The following is a 20,975-nucleotide window of genomic DNA, read 5'->3' on the forward strand; positions in this document are numbered from 1 at the left end:
AAAGATTCTTTGGTTCAACGGCTTATACAAAACGAACGAAATGGCACCCCCTAAACAATCATTCACTCCTACTAATGGGAAGTGTCTTGGCCATCGGGAAGTCTATGCCAGTCCCGATGACCACGTCAACCCGAATGCCAACGTCTTTGAAGAATACCATTCCAGTCCTTATCACGCGAACTCACCATCCTTCTTTGATGACGCTTTCTGCCGTTGTGACGATTCGTCGCTTACACAGGAGGACATTTTCGGTGCAAGGGTCGTCCACCGTACTGAGACGGATAGGGACTCGGAAGATAGTCGCCCCAATTGTCATGTTGAGGAGGACTCGAACCTCCATGGCCCAGAATCTTGGATCACAAACCCCACTCATCCTGTTGGACTCTTCGATCCTCTCGCACTTGTTGGCTCGACTGTTGATCCTAGACTTCTCTCTTCTGATGGTTCGGCGGACAATGAAACCCATATCAAACCTAACGCAACTGAGAGCGTGCTGTCGCAAACAGAATCCACTACTGCCGACAGCAAAATCGTGCAGGGTCAGATCAAAGCCGATTTCGATGAGGAGATGCTTCAAGATGCCATGGCCATCCTAAAACTTCAAGATCTGATTGTCTTAAGCAAGCAAGATCAAGCTCGCATCAAGGACATTCCTATCATGATGGGCAAATGGGCAACACAGAAATTGGCGGATACTGTCTCAGCCCTAGAGGACCAGTCTACTGTTGACGGTATATACAAACTTCACCAACTTTTACTGTCTCTCATCAAAGACTACCTGACTAAGGCGACCTCTGATTTCCTTCCACGAGCATACCGAGGTTTTTCTATGGTGGATCGGGACTTGACTTATACCGAACACCCAAGACCTGAGGGAGGGTTTGACCTGGATCTTGTTGGCAAATCTGGACGAAAGCTTCTTTTCTGGGCTTTCTTGAGACACGAGTTGATGAGCAAGGTTCGCCTTTACGCCGCGAATGTCGATCATTGCTATAGGCCTCCAGTCGAACTGAGTCGACGAGAAGGCCGTAAGTTTCTACCATGGGAGGACGAAGCCATCAGGTGTGTTCATACCTATATACAGACTCTGTATACAGCCTTCTTTTCTGAGTGGTCTGGAGCTGAGGTGCCATATCCACCATCCCCGGGACTTGTAAGCTCCAACAGCATGACCTGTGGGACAGCCCAATGGGTAGAAGCACTCACAATAAGTCCGTGTCCGCCACGGCCGCAGCAAGACTACCGAATTATGGTCTTCAACCAATCATGAGCCTCATGGATGAGAGACAAAAGCAGCAAGGTCAAAAAGCTTCAATTGAACCTGCTTTGTCTCTTCTCAGAGATGCCGGTTGCGGTTGTGGTTATGGGCGCGCCCATAAAGAAACCATTTCGGGGAATTTTGATAGAAACAAGGTATTGGTTCCAGGATTGTGGATGGACATCGTACTTTGCCATGGCACGCCTCGCAATTATACACATGAGAATCTCATCCTACTTCGACAGCGCGCATGGGTTTTTTTCTGGGGTCCTACAGCTCACCCTCAACGAGAGGCTTTACTCAACATATCGCACGATGCAGGTACTGGAGTACCCGTTCTGAAAGGATGGGAGCGTTCTTGGTTCCAATAGTAGACCATGGGTGCAGATTTGAGCGACTTTTACTCGAAGTTGGAAGTGCACCTCAATAATTCCACAGTACCTTAACTTACACGTTTGGAATGGCATGGAAGTGAAGTGAGTGACTTACAGTTTACAAGACTTCCTTGCGGTACAGGGTAGATGTCTGTGTCGGCGCATGATTCGGCGACCAAAGCTCATGTGGGTCCCGCTTCACCGTCTCCGTACGTCATCGGTTCTAACTCGTCAGGCGCCACAACTTGAACCTGAATAGTTTCAGCCTTGCATTTGCGTCTCACACAACAACTCTCAGCATTTGTCGCTGTGAGTATTCACCATCATCGTCCCTCGCGATGAAGAACGAAACCGATTCATGCTGGAACCAGAGTCAGAAGGCCATCGCCCCTGACACCGGCAAGAGTCTCGAGGTCCAGCTCGTACTGTCTTTGGTGATTGGTGTTTCTGCCTTCTTGCTCTTCTGTGTACGTTCGTCCTTGGCACGCCTGCAAGATGCTTCACTGCCCTTTAATGATCCGGCAAAGCTATAAGGTCTACAGCTGACTCCAATAAAGATCCTACGCCCGCGATGGCCCGCCCTTTACGCTGCGCGAAAGCGTCGCCTCGATCACCACCTTGGTCTGCCTACCCTTCCAAATTCGACGTTCGGCTGGATCCCGGCACTTTTTAAAATTACCGAGGAGCAGGTCCTGGCTTCCGCCGGACTCGATGCTTTTGTGGTACGATACAAACCCTGAGAAGCGTGTATGAATCATTAACGGGTCATAGTTTCTGAGCTTCTTCAAAATGGCCATCCGACTCTTTAGCGTCATGGCAATCTTTGCGACTGTTGTTCTATACCCAATCAATCGTGCATTTGCGCATGACGGCCGTAAGAATGGCGGCAGTGGTAATGATACATCTATTAACCCGGCTTCATTGTTCGGAACAGATCAGCAGGTGTTCTCAGATCCAAGCTTCTTCGACATACTGAAGCACAAGGATAAAACGGACAAAAGCTTGGAGAGGCATTGGCTTTGGGCTTATGTCGTTTTCACATACTTCTTTGTTGGCTTGACGATTTACTATCTCAACCTCGAGACATTTCGTGTCATCAAATTCCGCCAGGACTATCTCGGATCACAGTCCACTGTAACAGATAGGACATTCCGACTTACAGGTATTCCCGAGGATTTGAGATCGGAGGAAGATATCAAGGAACTTATTGAAAAATTGGGCATTGGAAAAGTTGAGAGAGTTCTGCTTTGTCGAGACTGGAAGAAGCTTGATGACCTTGTTGATCTGAGAGATGCGACTTTGCGACGCCTGGAGGCTGCATGGGCTACCTACCTCAAGCACCAGCGCAAAAAACAAAAAAGCAATACGCCCCAAAGGAGAGACGGTAATGGAGTGCCTCGCGACCAAGAAGATGACGACCAAGCTGGAGAGAACGGACGCCTCTTGGACTCTCAACAGGATCCATGGGGTTCTGACGATGAGGGCAGACCTAAAGTCAACATACGCTATGGAACCCTTGGTTTGCGATCTCGCAACGTTGACGCCATCGATTATTACGAGGAACGACTTCGAAGACTGGATGCCCAAATCACAGAGGCTCGCAAGAAGTCATACGCACCAACAGATATGGCCATTGTTACTATGGACTCAGTAGCTTCTTGTCAGATGGCTATCCAGGCACGAATCGACCCCAGACCAGGCCGGCTCTTGACCAAGTTAACACCAGCCCCTTCAGATCTCGTCTGGAGGAATACCTACGCTCCTCGCGGTATTCGCCGCCTTAAATCATGGGCTGTGACACTGTTCATTACGGCTCTCACACTCGCATTCATATTTCCCACCATTGGCATCACGACACTGTTGAGCTACTGTACAATCAGGGATTACTTTCCAGCACTGGCCAAATGGCTACAAGAGCACGGCGTTATCTTTTCGTTTGTCCAAAACGGTTTGCCCGCTTTAGTTGTATCGCTTCTTAACGTTGCTGTTCCGTATCTATACGATTTCCTCTCCAACCACCAAGGAATGATTTCCCGGGGCGACGTAGAACTCTCTGTCATCTCCAAGAATTACTTCTTCACCTTCTTCAACACCTTTTTTGTTTTTGCGGTGTCATTGACAGGAATCAATTTCTGGAGCCGGATTCAGGAAATTGCGAAGGACACAAGCAAAATGGCGACTTATATGGCCGACGATGTGGAGGCGTTATCGATTTTCTATATTTGCTTCATCTTGCTACAGGGCATTGGCCTCATGCCCTTCCGAATTCTCGAGGCGGGAAGTGTATTCCTTCATCCGTTCCTCCGATGGCTTTCTAAGACGCCACGCGATGCCCTTGAGCTCAAAAAACCCCCGGTATTTCAATATGGCTTTTTCCTACCCACGGCTCTGCTCGTTTTCAACCTCTGTCTTATCTACAGTGTCTTGTATTGGGGATATGCTATTCTCATTGTTGGCACTGTGTACTTCTGTCTGGGCTACTTTGCTTTCAAGTACATGGTACTCTACGCAATGGATCAGCCTCAACATGCCACTGGAGGTGCGTGGAGAATAATAAGCTACCGTATCATCGTGGGGTTGCTCGTCTTCGAGATTGTCATGGCGGGCCGGATCGTCACATACAAGGCATTCATTCAGTCGGTGTGCATTCTGCCACTGCTCCCCTTGACCACCTGGTACAGCTACTATATCAAGCAGCGATTCGAGCCTCTGACCAAATACATTGCCCTTCGCGCTGTCAGGGCAGATGAGGACCCAGATGATGCAGCTGCACTGGATGACGCATTTGAGAACGAGGACCGCCCTCGACCCTCACAGGCCATTCTACGTCGCGGAAGTACCCTGGACGAGTACAAGGAAAAGGGATTGCAATTCGTCAACCCTAGTCTTGTGGCCCCGTACGTTATTATTTTCCCACTATTTGATATGAATTCTGACAGATATACAGACTTCCCCAGCCGTGGATCTACGACGAGCCACCTCCACCCATCCCCACGGATGACACGCAGACAACAGAGGAGACTGAGCGCCCTGTTCTCCAGGGTGTCGATAGCACACTAGGTATAGGAGACGAAAATGTGTGGAGAGACAACGGAGGAAATAATGTTTAATGACGTTGATTGAAGGTGGCATGCATGATTATGGCGCTTGCCTGGGGTTTGAAGTTTGAGCAGGTACCCCAATGTCCCTTTCTTTTATTGCAAGAATACACGTTAGCTTTTTTGTCCGTCGAAATCATGTCTAGAATAACTGAAGACATAGAAAACTCATGAAATTAAAGCGCAGTTGAGTCGTGAGATTCTGTCAAGCAAGAGGTATCCTGATCTGCCCCTTCCCCCTTTCACTTCCAATCCCGTGAACTCGACAACAGTACTTTCCTTGCTCAACAATGACTGGGGCTGATTTTCTTCTCCGTCATCATCATTCGTTTGACAAACTATCAACAAGCACATATCACGAGAACATTCGCTCATACCTACATATAAATTCTATACACACCTTTCAAGATCTGCTCAGATCGCCGCTGCCTACCTCTTGATGTACCATCGGGCGTGACCTCGCTAAGCGCATGATCTGACGAGGCATATGCGGCTGATGCACTTGGGCTCCGGCGACTTTCGGTAATCTATTCGGTCCAGTCGGAAACGCCTTCAACATTCCGGTAGCAAACCCAGAGGCTTGACTATAGGGAGCGACACAGGGTTCACGGCAATGACCCTTCTGAGTGGAGACGTCAGAGCATACGATCAATTCTCCCAGTTCATAGAAGCACGCGATGGCCATGACCAACAACAGCAGCATTGCAGTAGAGAGCAGAGCCCAGACCAAGAAATAACCACCAGCAACATCAGGGACCACTACAGACCTGCTCCCTTGGGCGATGGAGACCACATTTTGTACACAGATCCCAGAACCGGGACCCTTTCCTTGGGCTGTAATGTAACGGGAGGATCCTTGGATCGCTTAATTTGCAAGGCCCAATTTCGTCCTCCAATGAATACAACGTCAACGCTGCCCGTGGTATACACAGCTTTGTCTGACACGAGATTCGGGGTCTGTGTCATGGCGACATTTTCGGTTTGGAGTGGATACGATAGTCCAGGAGAGGATATCTTAACCAGACCCATCAACCCCGATCCGTCGATATCTTCAGACACAGACAAACAGATGATTGTTTTTTACATGATACCGCCAGATGTGCTTGCCGTCATATCTCACGGCCTATGTCGTCAGCATTGCATGAATGCCACCCAACATGATGAGAATGACAGCTTGTTGGTTGAGATAGACTCACGGCCCAAAGGAAGTTGCAACGAGATTGACTCTGAGGTTGATGGTTTCGCACAAGTGACAACATATCCACTCGAAATTCGAGGACTACCAGTTGCTATCTGTTGCAATTTGGTGGAGCTTGCCCTAGATTCGGGAGCTGATATGATTCTTTGGGCATTCTGCGAGCAGGGGTGGGCTCGGGCGTGGGCCTTGCGTGTCGGTCATCAAGACACACCTCATCGTACAGTCGTGGAGGCCAATGGGAGTCTGAGACAGGTCGATTCTAAGGGCGACTACAATATGACAGAAGAGGAGCAGGTGGTTGCAGCGCCAGATGTTTCTTTTAAAGCTTTGACAAGTGCAGAGATTGCCCTGAAGACAAAACCGGACACGACTGAGCAAATACCGCCGACCTACGACCATGGGAGACTTGTTACTAAGATTATATTTCGGGAGTGGTAGATGAACTTTATTGAGGACTCGAGAGGGAGCTTGACTCCTTGTTCAGAGAGGAGAGACAAGGGATTCGGTGATGTTCCGGAAAGACCAGAGATTGCATTATCAGTTGAATAGCATCAATAAGTAACATGATAGTCTAAGCAGAAGTTACAAGGATTATTACCGAAGAGTGAGCAGGGGTTGGTGCAGCAATGACGTTGGCGAGAAGCTTGAGTTTTTAGTCTCGTTGTTTCAGCCCAGTAACTTACAAGTCTAAGTTCCGATGACGGCGCTGAAGCTTAGATATCGCGGGATCCACATCGGAAGCGACGGTTCCGATATGGAGACTCTTGTTCGCCGGTTGATATGTTTAACGGACTGAGACCGAAGACTAAAGGAAGATAACCATTAACCGTAACAGATGAAACTTAAAGTACAGAAATCAGACTGGAGTTGAGAGACAGAACTAGAGAGAGAAAGAAAAAGATGCGGCTGATATTGAGGCTCACAAACAAGCAAGGATGTCAAAGGCATGTAACGTGTTCGTCCCCTGACCAGAAGAAGCAAATAATGAATCGATAATGCTATGTACACTCCAACACCGAAGTATCCCCAACCAACCAAGCGAGTGACTCCAGCAAAAACAGGTAAATTTGTGATATGCTTAATCCTTGTACTGGTAAACACACTCGGATGAAGCCGCACGGTTCGCAGCCGCATCCGCAAAGAGTGGGTCCTTGGACCGGGTGGCGAGCGACCCACTTTGACGGCCCAGCGCCGGAATTCGGGTGCGGCGATATCAATTCAAGTGGGGACAAGGTTACCTTTCTCAATGAATGAGAATCTTTGGAGCAAGAGATGAGATGAGATGGGGAGGTATATAGAGATGGGCATGGCCCAGTTTATGAAAGATTTGTTTTCGTTGAACATCTTGAGACATTGACTTGATTCTCATCCTTTATCCTACTCTCCTTGATCTTATTAACCCTTTATACTGAGTATTGTAACACACTATCAACCAACCAAACAAACAAAATGGATCAACAAAGTCCAAATCGCTCTTCAACAACTCTAGAAGGTCGTGAAGACGACACCACCTTCGCACCCCTAAACACCCACCAAACAACAATGAGCCGCATCCGTCGCTCCCTCTCCCACACCCACACACATTCCCACGACGGATCCCAGAAAGAAACCCGCGATCCAGATCTAGATATCGACCTGCCCTACCGAACCCTCAGCGCCAACGCAAACCTAGACGAGTACCGCGTTGAAGTCCCAGGCGGTGCCATCCCCGGTCCTATCCAGCCTGAGGAGATCGCGAGAAAGTCGACGAACCATGAGCCTGGACAGGAGAGGCGGTATAAGCTTGTGACTTTCACTCCTGGTGATAAGGAGAATCCTAAGAATTGGAGCAAGGCTTACAAGTGGTGGTGCACTATGTGTGTGGCGCTGACGTGCTTCGTTGTTGCGTTCTGCTCTAGTGTTATCACTGCTGATATCGCGGGCGTGGTTAAGGATCTGAATGTTAGTAATGAGCTTGCTCTTGTGAGTATCAGTTTGTTTGTTGTGGGTTTTGGTGTTGGACCTATGGTCTTTGCACCTCTTTCTGAGATTTACGGTCGACGAATCATCTAGTAAGTCATATCAGCCAAGATATTCGGTGATTGTTACTAACGATGTTCAGTGGCTCTACTCTTCTTGTGGCTGTCATCTTCATCATTCCTTGTGCCGTAGCAAAGAATATCGAGACTCTTCTCGTCTGCCGAGCCATCGATGGTATTGCCTTTTCAGCACCCATGACCCTTGTTGGTGGTACACTCGCCGATCTGTGGAAGAATGAAGAGCGTGGTGTACCCATGGCTGCATTCTCTGCTGCTCCCTTCATCGGCCCTGCTAGTAAGTTACCTCTGAATACCCTCACTTGTCCAAATACTAACAAATACATCAGTTGGCCCTCTTGTCGGTGGTTTCCTCTCTGATGCCGCTGGTTGGCGATGGCTCTACTGGATTCAGCTCATCCTCGCCTTCGTTGTCTGGATCCTCATCACCTTCACCGTTCCCGAGACTTATGCCCCTACTATTCTAGCCCGTCGAGCTCGCAAGCTTCGAGCTGCTACTGGTGAAACAGACCACGTCACAGAGCAGGAACTGGATCTTCGACCTCTCTCTGAGCGTCTCCGAATCTTCCTCATTCGGCCTTTCCAGCTTCTCTTTGGCGAGCTCATCGTCTTCCTTATCTCCGTGTACATGAGTGTTCTCTACGGTCTTCTGTACATGTTCTTCGTTGCCTTCCCTATCATCTACCAGAAGGGCAAGGGTTACTCTGCTGGAAAAACTGGTCTCATGTTCATTCCCGTCGCTGTTGGTGTTCTCCTCTCAGCTGCTTGCTCTCCTTGGGTCAACAACCACTACATCTCACTCGTCAAGAAGCACAATGGTCATCCTCCCGCTGAGGTTCGTCTTATTCCCATGATGGCCTCATGCTGGTTCATTCCTATTGGTCTCTTCATCTTTGCCTGGACCTCATACAAGGATCTTTCTTGGGCTGGTCCTGCTATGGGTGGTTTCCCCGTTGGCTTTGGCTTCATCTTCCTTTACAACTCTGCCAACAACTACCTTGTCGACTCTTATCAGCATCAAGCTGCCTCTGCTCTCGCTGCAAAGACTTGTATCCGAAGTTTCTGGGGCGCTGCAGTTGTTCTCTTCACTGAACAGATGTATGAGCGTCTTAACGACCAGTGGGCCTCAACACTCCTCGCTTTCATCAGTCTTGCTTGCTGTGCCATTCCCTTCATGTTCTGGAAGTACGGTGCCAAGATCCGTGAGCGAAGCAAGTACGCCTACGGTGGTGAGGACGAGACTGTCGACGATATCGAAAAGGCCAAGGGCCATGTTAACACTCATGGCGGCGCTCAAGTCCGTGACGACTCTGAGGACGAGGATCTTCGCCGTGCTCGCAGCTATGTGAGCAACCCTTAAGCCAATTACACTATATTGGCTCTCGAACTTGTCCTTTGGACATTTTCACATCAAAAATAGACTGGGACTTAGACTTAGACTTGGGGTAGTACCAGGAGGTCGGACTTTAATGCCTGGACAGGACTTGCATATAGATATAATATGCGCGGAAAATCATTTGGAGTGGACTTGGATATTTAGCATAATACCCTTGAATTTAATGTCGTTTTAATCAACACACTGAACCATCAGTGCCTCTATCATGTGTCTGCGAGAAGTATCCTAGCCTGATAAACGAGCCTTGGCTGACCATGTGCAGCAGAATCATCAAAGAACCATTTCCCTTCACCATCGGAACCGAACAAAAGCGGAACGAAAACGAATAAAGAGACACGGCGCCCGAACCTGCTATCATCATACACAGAAACTAGGTTTTCAGGGGGTCGGAAGGCGTTCATGCAAGCTTATCCTTCATCGGTACCGTTCGGCGATGAAATGGGTCGCATCAGAACTTTCATCAGGAGGGCCCACTTGGCGAGGAACATGGCAGCAGGGATCGCTCTTCATTTCCTTCTAGTTCCCGGCTCGGCCGCGATAGCATCCCACTAGAGGTGTGAACTTTTTGCCCAAACAAGGATAGGAGCAAAGGGTTGTTATCTCCAGTGGATCATCGGCTCTCCCTCTCCTAAACGCCGCGGAAGAAAAAAAAAACAGAACACAAAAGTAAAAGAACGGGACCCCTTTAGATGGCGCGGACGGGTAGTGATTCACGGCGTCGCAACTTGAGGTCCTTGGTCAGAGAGTTCTTGCTTGTCTTGGTCTCTATCCACTCCTCGAGGTTGCTGAGGGTACACTCGGCGATCTCGGTGAGAGCCTCCTCGGTGAAGAAGGCTTGGTGGCCACAAACAACCACATTGGGGAACGTCATGAGGCGCATGAGCTTATCATCTTGAATGATTGTCGACGAGTGGTCGTTGTAGAAGAGTTCACCTTCAGCCTCGTACACATCGAGCGCGAGGCCACCGATATGGTTTGTCTTGAGCGCATGGATGACAGATTCAGTGTCAAGCAGGCCACCTCGTGAGGTATTGACAAGCATGGCACCCTCTTTCATCAAGGAAATAGTGTTGCGGTTGATGATGTGCCGTGTCTGCTCCATGAGAGGACAATGAAGACTGACGATATCACATTGAGGCAGAAGGTCTTCGAGGGACTTGTACTCGCCATACTCCTCAAAGGCTGGCGAAGGGAAGGGATCATATGCGAGGAGTCTGCAGCCGAAACCCTTCATGATGCGTGCAGTAGCAAGACCAATTTTGCCAACACCGACAATTCCGACAGTCTTGCCATAGAGGGTCTTTCCGAGAAGGCCATCGAGAGCAAAGTTACCCTCACGAACACGGTTGTAAGCGCGATGGGTCTTTCGGTTGAGGGTCTGAATCAGAGCAACAGCAAACTCGGCAACAGCCTCGGGAGAGTAAGAGGGGACATTGGCGACCATGATGCGGAGTCGCTGGGCAGCATCGAGGTCGACATTATTGAAGCCTGCGCATCGCAGCAAAATAGCCTTTACGCCAAATTCTGACAGGGCGGAGATGACATTGTCGTTGACGACATCGTTGACGAAGACGCAAATGGCATCTGCTCCATCAACGAGAGAGACGGTATCTTCGTTAAGAGCGAATTCGTGAAAGATGAGCTCGATGCCAGACTCTGCGTGCTTGGCGCCGAGGACTGACGACAAGTACTTTTTATCGTAGGGTTTTGTACTGAATACGGCGAGCTTCATGGTGATAAGATAAGGATGCGTCGGATTGGAGTTCAGGAAGAGGAGAAGAAGAAGAAGAAGAAGAGATTGTGATTGAGATGTAAGGGATGGAAACCTTTTAAAGGGGATTGAAGAGGAAGAAATAAATAAGGTAGGCAAGTATGGATGTCTTGACAGCTAAGCTCTTTCCTTGATCCAATTACGCGGGGTTTTTGAAGCTTGGAAGGAGGTAAATATGGACGTTTCTGGGCATTCTCCACCAGAAACGGGGAGCTTCAACTCGAAGTATATATACTCTCTAAAATATAGGGAATACTCAGCAATTGTTGCTCTATTCTCTATAATTTAGACTCAATCAGAGTATGAACCCACTAAGCACAGCCCCTACACGAAGAGAAGAAAAGGAGGTCACATCCATTAACTCTATCCAGCTTCAGCACATACACTCCTCACAGCGATCAACCATCTCCAATTACAGCGGTGTCGTCAGCATGTGCCTTGGAAAATCAGACCATAGCAATATCCATAGCTTGGACGCCAAGCATGTGCGTGTGTGCAACTGTTACAACAAAAGGAGGCCATTATTGTTGTTATTATTATTATCTTTTTGAGGCTGACGATTGAGTTGGGCTTCAACGCATGATTAAGCTTTTCACTAGCACTCATTTTCAGCTGTCATTGTTGTTTGTTTCTTTGAGGATACATTCCTACGCCAATACCAACGCCGAACAAGTATAGGCGTCAGAATGCATTAGGTATCACAATAGGTCACTGTAAAAATAAAATCCAGTATAAATTTGTTCATATGCACCCCACGCTCGCCAAATCAACCGAGGCTCTTCTCACTCTAATCTCATCTCCCATAAAAAAAGAAACGTCCCCGGAATCGTTCGGTGTCCGTGTCCCGGGGATCCGGGTTAATGACCCCCGGCCCCGAATGGATGGGACTATTTATTGTCTGATATGCAAGGCACGCAGAGCCCCAATGATCCTTTCTTTATGGTCTGATTTCAACAATCGAAAGTTGTAATTTCTAAGATCGATCTTGATAGGATCACAAAGGCCCCTGCTGAGCTTGAAACGGGCAAGGACATACGCAAGGTCAGCTTCGGTGACATATCAACGGTGACCACTGGACGCTTGTGCATTTCGGTGAGCGTTGCAGCATCTCATTTATGGCCTCATTTGAAGGTTTAATCGATATCATGGGCATTGTGTGAGTCATCGACAATGCATTGGCACTGCGTATACAAGACTATGTTGCATCTCAGCAGTGGCCTGATATGCCCTGGAATACCATCTCCTACGTTGACACCTAATTCTATACTCGAGACCACCTCCATCAAGGATTCTCGGTGTCGATATGCAAGTATGCCGCTTACTAAGAAGAAAGAGTTTGAATGCTACCCAGAGCATGATATTGGACTGGTCATGTGCCTGAAACGACTGATCGAACTCGTTGCGTACTATTTATTTCTACCTAGAATACGCAACAATATCAGATCTCACATCGCTGCGAAATAAAAATTCACGATGCAATGGCATTTTTAGGCCTTTTGCGGCCTTGAAGGTGAGATATCTTCCTGAATTAGTAGGCGAGGGCTGCGGTTAAAAGCTATCATGCAGTTCAGTTACAGATGATCTGATCATATTAGGCCAGCAAGACCCAGCCGATCGGCTCCTCCACGATACCCGCATGCATCTCACATTACGCGAGTAGATCACATCTAAGGTTAAATGCTATGCAACTTATCATGCATCTCCTCACGGCGTGTGGAGCATTCCATCAAAGACATCGGCCCGGTCCGTATCCCTGCCTTGCCTTGCCTTTCCGCGGAGATCTCACAACAATTATGGCCTTGCCACTGGGGAGCTGAATATCCTGGTTTCTTTGGTCTTTTCTCTAACGCTTATAAGTGCCACTGATGGTATAATCCTTCTTCGGCCCCTTGACTGTGTACTCGATGCCCCACTCCATCAGGTTCACGGCCTGGAAGGCAAAGTTGTACTTGACATCGTAGTAGTCGTCAATGCATAAGTGTCCTGCTTTGGCCTTCCATCCCTTACTCGTCGGTCCTGTGAACTCAATCTCGTGGAACAGATAGTCTGCACGCTTTAGATCCTCTGGTTTAGCGAACCACACACTCAGCACATCCTTGAGCTCATCATATCTCCAGACGTAACGACGTGTGGCCTTGAAGCCAAATCCTTGTTCTGTCTTGAACTCTCCCTCTTCGATATAGAGATACTCCATGCCCAGCTCATCATCACTCGGAGCATCCTCGCTAGCGTTGCCTGCACATCGCAAACCATCGTTTGTCTTCTCGCGGAGGAGGAACTGCGCAGTCCCACTAAAGTGTCCGCTTGGATGTGAGGGTAGTTTGCTCACAAGATCACGCTCGAGCTGCCATGTACCGAGAAGACTTCGAAAAACAGCGTGGGCCACGAATCTCGAAGTCGTCAGACCATCCATTGCATCTTTGTGTGTCTGCTCTAGTGATTTTGTCGCAGCATCCTTTGAATCCTGATCGTCACTAGGGTTTGAGTACCTCGCTGGTGTAAGCATGTCCAATGGCAGATTGTTATGCGGCAAGCTGGGAACTGGAGGCTCAAGAGGCTTGCGAATCTTTAACTCAAGTGCCTCTGCAATCTCATTCACCAGATAAGGGTAGTCACCCATTGGGAACTGCGATACTCGGGGATCATTTCGCAATTCGAGTGTTCGCTGGATCGAGGTGTCAGCACGAAGCTTGTTCTTAAAGATCTCGGATTCACGGCCAAGGGATACGTTGTCTGACCACAGCGCAGCCACAAACCGAGCCTGCATCTGCATCACACCCCAGTATGGAGATCTGTAAAATCCCACGAAACCTAGATCTGGAACTTCAGGGTGGTGAGTTCCATGGAAAGCCAAGGCGACAGGCTGATCAAGGTGTTTTGGTGAGAAATTAAGTGCCTTCAAGACATCTTCAGGAAGATAGTTTATGCAAGGTGAAGCATCAAAACCTGTCGCTGCCACCACCGCTGCAATATCCTCAATCTTTGTGCCGTCGGATAGTGTTGCCGTAGATCCTTCGAGACTTTCGACTTTGCCTTTCGACAAAGAAATCATTCCAGATCGAACAAAATCAGTGTACCATTCGCTAACAGCTAAATAGGGCTGTTTATCATCATTTGTGCCATCGATTTTGAGCAGCGGGGAGTATTCCGACTGATCAGAGCCAAGCACGCCTTTGTAGACACTGTGGACTACCTTTGCTGTTGCTTCGGGGATGTGTCCTTGTGTATTGGTCAGGGGTCGAGGACGGTTGTTGAGGTTGTAGGAAGAAAAGTCGAGAGGGAGAAATGGCGCTGCGGCTTCTGCAGGCTTGGGACTGGTATAAAGAGGGAATACCCATATCGGGCGTTGGATGACATGGTGAATGCTGTACTTGCCAATATCGGTAATCGTCGATGGATCGGGTGAGTTGGCCTCGGAAGAAAGATGAGCGCCAATGGTTCCGGCAATCTCGACACCAGACATTTGTCCACCAACTACAAGAATCTTCCCACCACCAGATCTAACTTCGCCCAGAAGGCTCTTCACATCCCTGTAATGACTGCTGTGGACAACTGGGATAGCTGTCTGCTTCTCCAAACTCTCAGGTATAATAGGCTTTCCAAAGAAGCCAGAAGCAATAAGAAGATAGTCAAAATTCTTTGTTTCAGTTCCGGCATCTGACTTGGTGTTGACAATCCAACCATTAGACGATCCCTCAGGCCGCTTTGCACTCTCAACCCGTGTACCAAGCTTGAGTTCAAAGTCCTTGTTGCTCTTCAGGAACCGCTCGAGATATCTGTGAAGATACTTTCCAACCGTCCACCCCTGTGGGAGTTGAGGGTCACTATCTTCCCATGCAAGTTCACTAAACTGCATTGTATGTCTGCTCTGGTTCGCCCACATAAATGGGTGGACCTGTCTTCCATTGTCCGTCTTTGACGTAGGCCACAGACCTCCAATATCCTTCTGGGCATCGAAGATGGTGACTTTGAATTCGCCTGGGGCAGTGTTGTGTAACAGCGTTTTGGCTGCGACAAGTCCTGAAGGACCAGCGCCTACGATACTCAGCGAAGGTGTCAGAGATAGCAAGGGGTGACTCACCAACAATACAAACCGTCTTGGCCATTTTTCTCACACCGGATAAATACCTTGAGATACTCATATAAGAGCTCAATGACTCCTATATAATCCCTGTCCGAGGCTCACTTGTACGATGAGTAGACAGGGTTGAGCGATTTGTAGCAAGAAAGCTATGATGAGGGGACTGATGGAGGATAAGCAAATTTGAGAGAACAGCAGGCTTTCATATAAGACCCATCAATGAAAGAACACCACCCCTTCACGACTGTCCGTCAGCGTGCAAACACAATCTCAGGGTGATATAGAGCATTCAGTGAGAAAAGGCATCCAATGGTTGAGCTCGATCAAGCTCCGCAACTCCCGAGATCTTCCAGGCTGTAAGTGGCTTACCTAAGCGCTTGTGCTTGTGAAATGCATCAGATTGCGAATTCATATTTATCCAAACAATGAATAAAGCATTATTTGATGAGAATGACGACCTCTTTACTTGAGTGATATGGCTACCTATAAAGCCGTTGATTTCGCATTGAGATTGCCTGTGTTGCTTGGTAGAGAGCTTCGGTTGTCCCATCTCAGAATCTAGTGTTGGTTTCTGGTGTAAGCGGCATAACAGTGTACTATGTATCCAATATGAGAGCTCAGAATGGGGTTTTGCTTTATAAGGTCAAAAGAGATTATCGTAAATACCAATTGAACCAACGTGAGTTCATGATATTAGTAAGACGGGGAGAGTAGAAAGATATCATTCAAGTGCCGGTTATGCATGTCATCAACTCCAGCTAAACTCTGGGTCAGTCTAACAACACCACTAACACACTATCAACCCTGACATCACAACCCCCAGCATAATCAGGTAATTTCGAGTCAGTATGATATAAAAATCACCTTGATGGCGAGGGAAATGATTCGAATCTCGTCAATTCCAAGATCCATAATATCAAATGCCGTTAACCTCTCAGAATTAGTAATAGTTGAATAGCCCCGCATTGTTGCGAATGTCGTCATACCTTGTAGAATCGTCAGTTGCCCTGTAACTCTAAAGTAGATAAATACTCAAGGTCCAACTCAAATGAGATTATCCCAACGGTATCTAATCTTTTAACGTCCAGTAACTCTCATCGACATATCCAAGCTCCCTCTGACCCAATTGACACATCCTCACTTATACCTACACAATGGCTTCTCATCACGTTCTCCTTCTTGGCGGCCACGGCAAAATCGCCCAGCTTCTCACTCCTCTCCTCCTCAAGCGCTCGTGGACTGTAACCAGTGTCATCCGAACTTCTGAACAGACCCCTGCCATCGAAAAACTTGGTGCCGGCCTCCCCGGTAAACTCAATGTTCTAGTACGTAGCATTGAGGACGTCACATCCCAGGATAAGGCCTTGAGTATCTTGAATGAAGTCAAGCCCGACTATATTGCTTGGAGTGCTGGTAGGTCCACATACGAGAATCGCCTTTGTACCAATACTGATGAGATACAGGTGCTGGAGGTAAAGGTGGCGCAGAAAGAGTATGAACCAGCTCCGTCCTCTTCAGATCAGCTCACTTACTGACCCCTCCTAGACTTTCAAGGTGGACCGAGATGCCGCCGTTCACTTCATCAATGCCGCAGCATCTGTACCTACCATCACCAAGTTTCTTCTTATCTCATACCTAGCTTCTCGTCGATCTGGTGCTTCATGGTGGCCTGCTGGCGAGTGGGATGAGTATAATGAAAAGGTCAACAACGGCGTATTGGCAAACTATTACAAGGCCAAGATCGAAGCCGATGAGACCCTCTACAAGGTCTCCAAGAAGAGTCCTACTCTTGTTGGCATCGATCTGAGACCCGGAACTCTGACTGATGACCCAGCCACCAAAGTTGAGTTTGGTAAAACCAAGAGCATCGCTAAGAACGGTGTTAGCCGCGAGGCTGTTGCTGAGGTTGCCTCACATCTTCTCGTTGCCGATGGTGTCAAGAACGGCTGGTATGATCTCCTCGATGGTGACGAGGATATTCCAGCTGCCGTCGAAAGAGTTGTGCGCGAGAACGTGGATGCTGCTGAGGGCGAGGCCATCTATGATGCCTAAAGGGTGTCTACCTGCAATAATATCACGGTCATATAATATTTAAGTCATAAGTCATTCTGAATTCATAATGATACATCGCAGCTGGTGCGGTCCACGCTTATACCCCGTTTTTAACACCCGGTGATCCATCCCTGTGAAGGCGAATTGTAATGACATGACAAGTTATGTAACATTTGTGCTTGCCTCAGACAAATGTGTGGAACATACCCTTTTTGACTCCTTCCATATAGTTTCTCTTACATATAAAATAAATCATGTCGAAACCGGTTTCTCGGTATCCTCGACTGAGTAGGCGCGTAGTTGTCGAGTTCGCTCAAAGGTGTTTCGATAGCTTCCCTTGCTTGAACCAAGTCGGCTATTGAGCCGGACCCCATTTGCACATTCTTCGGGCGCTCCGAGCCATTTGAACCTTAGACCACGCATTTCCTCATTGAAGGTCTTCCAGCTGGTGGTGAAGTAGATCACGGCGTTCCAAACACCCTGCAAGGGAAGCACACAGCCACTGGCGACACTGAGGGGGAAGCTGATCCTGTCGTGATGCGTCAGGCTATACAGCCGGTTGGCGGAGCTCGGAATCCAAGTGATCAACACAGCAAGACCGAAGATGAAGCTTGTGCGCAAATATGCCATCTTGATTGGATCAAATTGTCTGAGTTTCATAGAAGCGTTAGACTTGACGGCACGAAGTTTAGTCATTATTGAGAAGGATGGCTGGCGAGAACTGTCGGAGGTGCAGAGTGTTTCGAATCGTTGAGCTCTGCTGGAAGTCGATGTTTCAATAGGTTCGAAGGAACTAGGTAGGACCCAAGAGTTGATACGCGGAGGCATTGCGGCAAGAGAAGGACTTGGAAGTATAGTCTCTTGTTGGTTTGCTGGCCTCGGCTCTTCTCGTGTAATCTGAACTTCTGTGACTGCAGTACCATAGAAGTCCTGACGAGGCGTGAGATTCTAAGGACAAAAGTCAGCTTGGCCTACTTCACTAGCATCGGGTGGTGAGGTTACCGCTTCCGAGGAGCCTCTATGCTCACTACTCGAATAAGGAATGCGATCATTCTTCTCGATGTTGCCAACAACATCCATCACCATATGCCTGATCTGATTTCGAGTGTGGAAAACATGGTATCCAACAGCGATGTAGATCATGATGGAGAGGAATGAAAATATCCAGATTGGGATGTAATAGGCGTAGAGACGAACAAGACTCCAGTCAGTCCCGATCCAACACCAAAGCTACAAATTATCAGTATACGACCGGAAGAAGAGTGGCTAGGTACCGCTTACTGTAGCGTCTCCAAATATGAGACCTTCAGAGGAGTTACGGATTGATATCAGAACAACTGCTGGAATGAAAGGGCCGCCGAAACAGATCAGGCAGTATAGCCAGGCATACTTGCGAAACATTCGAGGATCGGCATTGCAGAAGAACACGAGAAACACATTGATAGCCATTGCAAGTGACCACCAAGGGTCAGACTGCATGAACCTAGGGAACGAGGTTAGTGTTGAACCATAACCTGGGTTAAATATCATACCATTCAAAGATGAATGCCTGTGCCTGACAAAGATGCGATCCCTCGCCCCTTTCAAGACCATCATAGCCGATCATAGATGCAACACTTGCACCGGCATTTGCGATCGAGGCAAAGATGAGAAACAAATTCGGAGTTGTTCGAAGTTTCTTGAAAAGGCCGAAGGTTAGCAGCACCAGAATGATAGCGATCATAGAACATCCTGCTCCGACTCGTTCGATAGTGATGAGAATCTCTATATTCTCAGGTGACAAGGTCGGCCCTCGGTGATGCTCAGGATGGCTCTCCATGTTGACTTTTGGTGAGGCCAAAGCCTTGGAGTTGATGATGCGAAGGAACGAGGTGGCCAAGCGCTCGCTCCGCAAGAGAATGTGAACAAGCACAAACCAGGAAGGAGAGGAGGGGTAGAATGAAAAGGGGAAGGAGATGTTGCGAGCTCAACACGGTTGACTTACACACGGAAGGGGCGCTCGGCGACTGCGATAGAGTTGGCAGTTGCCATCAGTGGCAGGTTAAAGGTGGTGGCTTAGTTCCTTCCACATTGAATCATGGGAGCGAATAGATTAAGAGATGAGATGGTTATTCTCCGATAGTGAACAAATGTGTCTGAAATCTGATTAAATTCAATGCTTTATTTCTTTTTGTTTCAATGCTATTGTTACTTGTTATGCACTGAATATTTATGCAGTCCTTTTCATTGTGGTTTTTGTGTAAGCTTATATCACTTGATCACTTAGACCTTACGCAAATAACCTTAATCATAGCCTTAAACAGCTCCAGATCCACTAGAGCTTTGAAATATCAGCTGTTCAGCTAACTGTTGAGGTTTCTATTATTGCATGTTGCCAAGGAGACTACACTTCAGTCTCTTATTAACGAAACGTCAAGTCTGCATTTACGAGGCCTTGACATGAACGGCCACAGTAAAGACCATTAATGGAAGTTTGGCTATAGAGTTCATTCAGTCAAAAGATATAACGACATTCAAATCCCTACATATTATATCATTTCAACACCGTCGATGGCAGATATAAAACTTGTATAAAACCAACCATTAGCGTAGCATCCAATTGGAGTGGCCTCTTTTGGCCTTGGTCACCATAATGGGACAAGCTTGCATACATACGTACCTCGGCATCAGAATGACTGCCACATCCTTGATTTCATGTCGATCGACCTTCATAAGCCAGAGGCAAAGGCCTCGCATTGCCTCTCCTCCCATTCTCATCTCAACAATTGATGAACAAACTCTCACATAATGCAAGTTTCGAAGCTTCTAAGACCCATCTCCACTCAACTGCCGAGCTTCTACATCTCCCGATCGGCCCCGCACTCCCGGGTCTTAAATCGCATCACCGGACCGCCCGTGATAAACACGACCCTCTCACACATCAACATCAAAGCCTTCTCGTCAGCCAAAATGGAGTTCCCACCCTTCCACAACTCAATCCTCTGCCCTGCACTTGACCTGGTGCCAGAGAACGCACCACCTGATCTGTTCGCCACGGAATTATCCTTCTTTGCTTCCCATCCATGGACGGCTTCTCTGCTCTGCGCGCCTGATGCAATCCCTTTTCTTCCTTCATGTCGCGTTCCAAAGTCACAAGCGCATGATCAACTTTTTGGGAACACACTCAATAATTCTCGTGGCTTGGGGCATTTCATCAGTTACTTTCGTGCGCCAAATCTTGAGGTCGCCAAGGATCCTACACATAATATCACTGAGATCGCGGTGCTTGTATCGGTGGGCGAAGGTGTAAGTGGGTATCCTGGGATGGTTCATGGCGGAATTGTCGCGGCGTTGTTAGATGAGTCAATGGGTACTATCTTTGATTTGAACGGGACTTTGGGTAAAGAGGCTAGGGCGTTCAAGACGCATAGTGTGACGGGTGGTATAGATGTGAAGTATCTCAAGCCTGTGCCAACAGACAGCGTTCTCTGCATCACAGCTGTTGCAGAAGAGATTGATGGGCGAAAGACAAAGGTCAGAGGTGAAATGAAGGATGAGAAAGGCGAAGTGCTGGCGACTTGCTCAAGCCAATGGGTAGCACTCAAACCAAGGTTGTGATCAAAGGAGTTTGACAAACATATATGGTGGTGAGCAGGCTCCTGGATTAGAATAAGACTATATTACTACCTAGACATAAGAAAAAAGGTATCGAGGAATGCAAGAGTAACAGAG

At 48.0% G+C, this 20,975-nt stretch overlaps 8 protein-coding genes across 8 annotated transcripts; 5 read left to right on the plus strand and 3 right to left on the minus strand.

Moving 5' to 3' along the window:
- Positions 1 to 40: 40 nt before the first annotated feature.
- On the plus strand, positions 41 to 4,742 carry FTJAE_10591 (uncharacterized protein; the record flags this gene model as incomplete). The annotated part of the gene is made up of 5 exons (XM_037343449.1): positions 41 to 1,062; positions 1,892 to 2,099; positions 2,175 to 2,354; positions 2,404 to 4,529; positions 4,580 to 4,742. 5 exons carry the CDS (start codon positions 41 to 43, stop codon positions 4,740 to 4,742), a joined length of 3,699 nt encoding a protein of 1,232 aa, XP_037202322.1.
- Positions 4,743 to 5,343: 601 nt separating this feature from the next.
- Positions 5,344 to 6,366, plus strand: FTJAE_10592 (calcium permeable stress-gated cation channel 1; the record flags this gene model as incomplete). Its single annotated transcript, XM_037343450.1, has 1 exon — positions 5,344 to 6,366. One exon carries the CDS (start codon positions 5,344 to 5,346, stop codon positions 6,364 to 6,366), a length of 1,023 nt encoding a protein of 340 aa, XP_037202323.1.
- A 1,011-nt stretch (positions 6,367 to 7,377) lies between these two features.
- On the plus strand, positions 7,378 to 9,324 carry FTJAE_10593 (multidrug resistance; the record flags this gene model as incomplete). Its single annotated transcript, XM_037343451.1, has 3 exons — positions 7,378 to 7,979; positions 8,030 to 8,241; positions 8,294 to 9,324. The coding sequence occupies 3 exons, from the start codon at positions 7,378 to 7,380 to the stop codon at positions 9,322 to 9,324; spliced, it is 1,845 nt and encodes a 614-aa protein (XP_037202324.1).
- A 721-nt stretch (positions 9,325 to 10,045) lies between these two features.
- Positions 10,046 to 11,092, minus strand: FTJAE_10594 (d-lactate dehydrogenase; the record flags this gene model as incomplete). Its single annotated transcript, XM_037343452.1, has 1 exon — positions 10,046 to 11,092. The coding sequence occupies one exon, from the start codon at positions 11,090 to 11,092 to the stop codon at positions 10,046 to 10,048; it is 1,047 nt and encodes a 348-aa protein (XP_037202325.1).
- Positions 11,093 to 12,974: 1,882 nt separating this feature from the next.
- On the minus strand, positions 12,975 to 15,237 carry FTJAE_10595 (FMO1 flavin-containing protein; the record flags this gene model as incomplete). The annotated part of the gene is made up of 2 exons (XM_037343453.1): positions 12,975 to 15,166; positions 15,213 to 15,237. The coding sequence occupies 2 exons, from the start codon at positions 15,235 to 15,237 to the stop codon at positions 12,975 to 12,977; spliced, it is 2,217 nt and encodes a 738-aa protein (XP_037202326.1).
- Positions 15,238 to 16,366: 1,129 nt separating this feature from the next.
- FTJAE_10596 (NAD dependent epimerase dehydratase) lies at positions 16,367 to 17,264 on the plus strand (the record flags this gene model as incomplete). The annotated part of the gene is made up of 3 exons (XM_037343454.1): positions 16,367 to 16,625; positions 16,676 to 16,704; positions 16,758 to 17,264. The coding sequence occupies 3 exons, from the start codon at positions 16,367 to 16,369 to the stop codon at positions 17,262 to 17,264; spliced, it is 795 nt and encodes a 264-aa protein (XP_037202327.1).
- A 252-nt stretch (positions 17,265 to 17,516) lies between these two features.
- FTJAE_10597 (cyclic AMP receptor A) lies at positions 17,517 to 19,083 on the minus strand (the record flags this gene model as incomplete). The annotated part of the gene is made up of 4 exons (XM_037343455.1): positions 17,517 to 18,212; positions 18,267 to 18,494; positions 18,546 to 18,747; positions 18,797 to 19,083. The coding sequence occupies 4 exons, from the start codon at positions 19,081 to 19,083 to the stop codon at positions 17,517 to 17,519; spliced, it is 1,413 nt and encodes a 470-aa protein (XP_037202328.1).
- Positions 19,084 to 20,213: 1,130 nt separating this feature from the next.
- FTJAE_10598 (thioesterase superfamily) lies at positions 20,214 to 20,861 on the plus strand (the record flags this gene model as incomplete). Its single annotated transcript, XM_037343456.1, has 1 exon — positions 20,214 to 20,861. One exon carries the CDS (start codon positions 20,214 to 20,216, stop codon positions 20,859 to 20,861), a length of 648 nt encoding a protein of 215 aa, XP_037202329.1.
- Between the last annotated feature and the right edge of the window lie 114 nt (positions 20,862 to 20,975).

This window comes from Fusarium tjaetaba (assembly GCF_013396195.1).
Source record: "Fusarium tjaetaba strain NRRL 66243 chromosome Unknown NRRL66243_c0000249, whole genome shotgun sequence".
NCBI classification, from domain to species: domain Eukaryota; kingdom Fungi; phylum Ascomycota; class Sordariomycetes; order Hypocreales; family Nectriaceae; genus Fusarium; species Fusarium tjaetaba.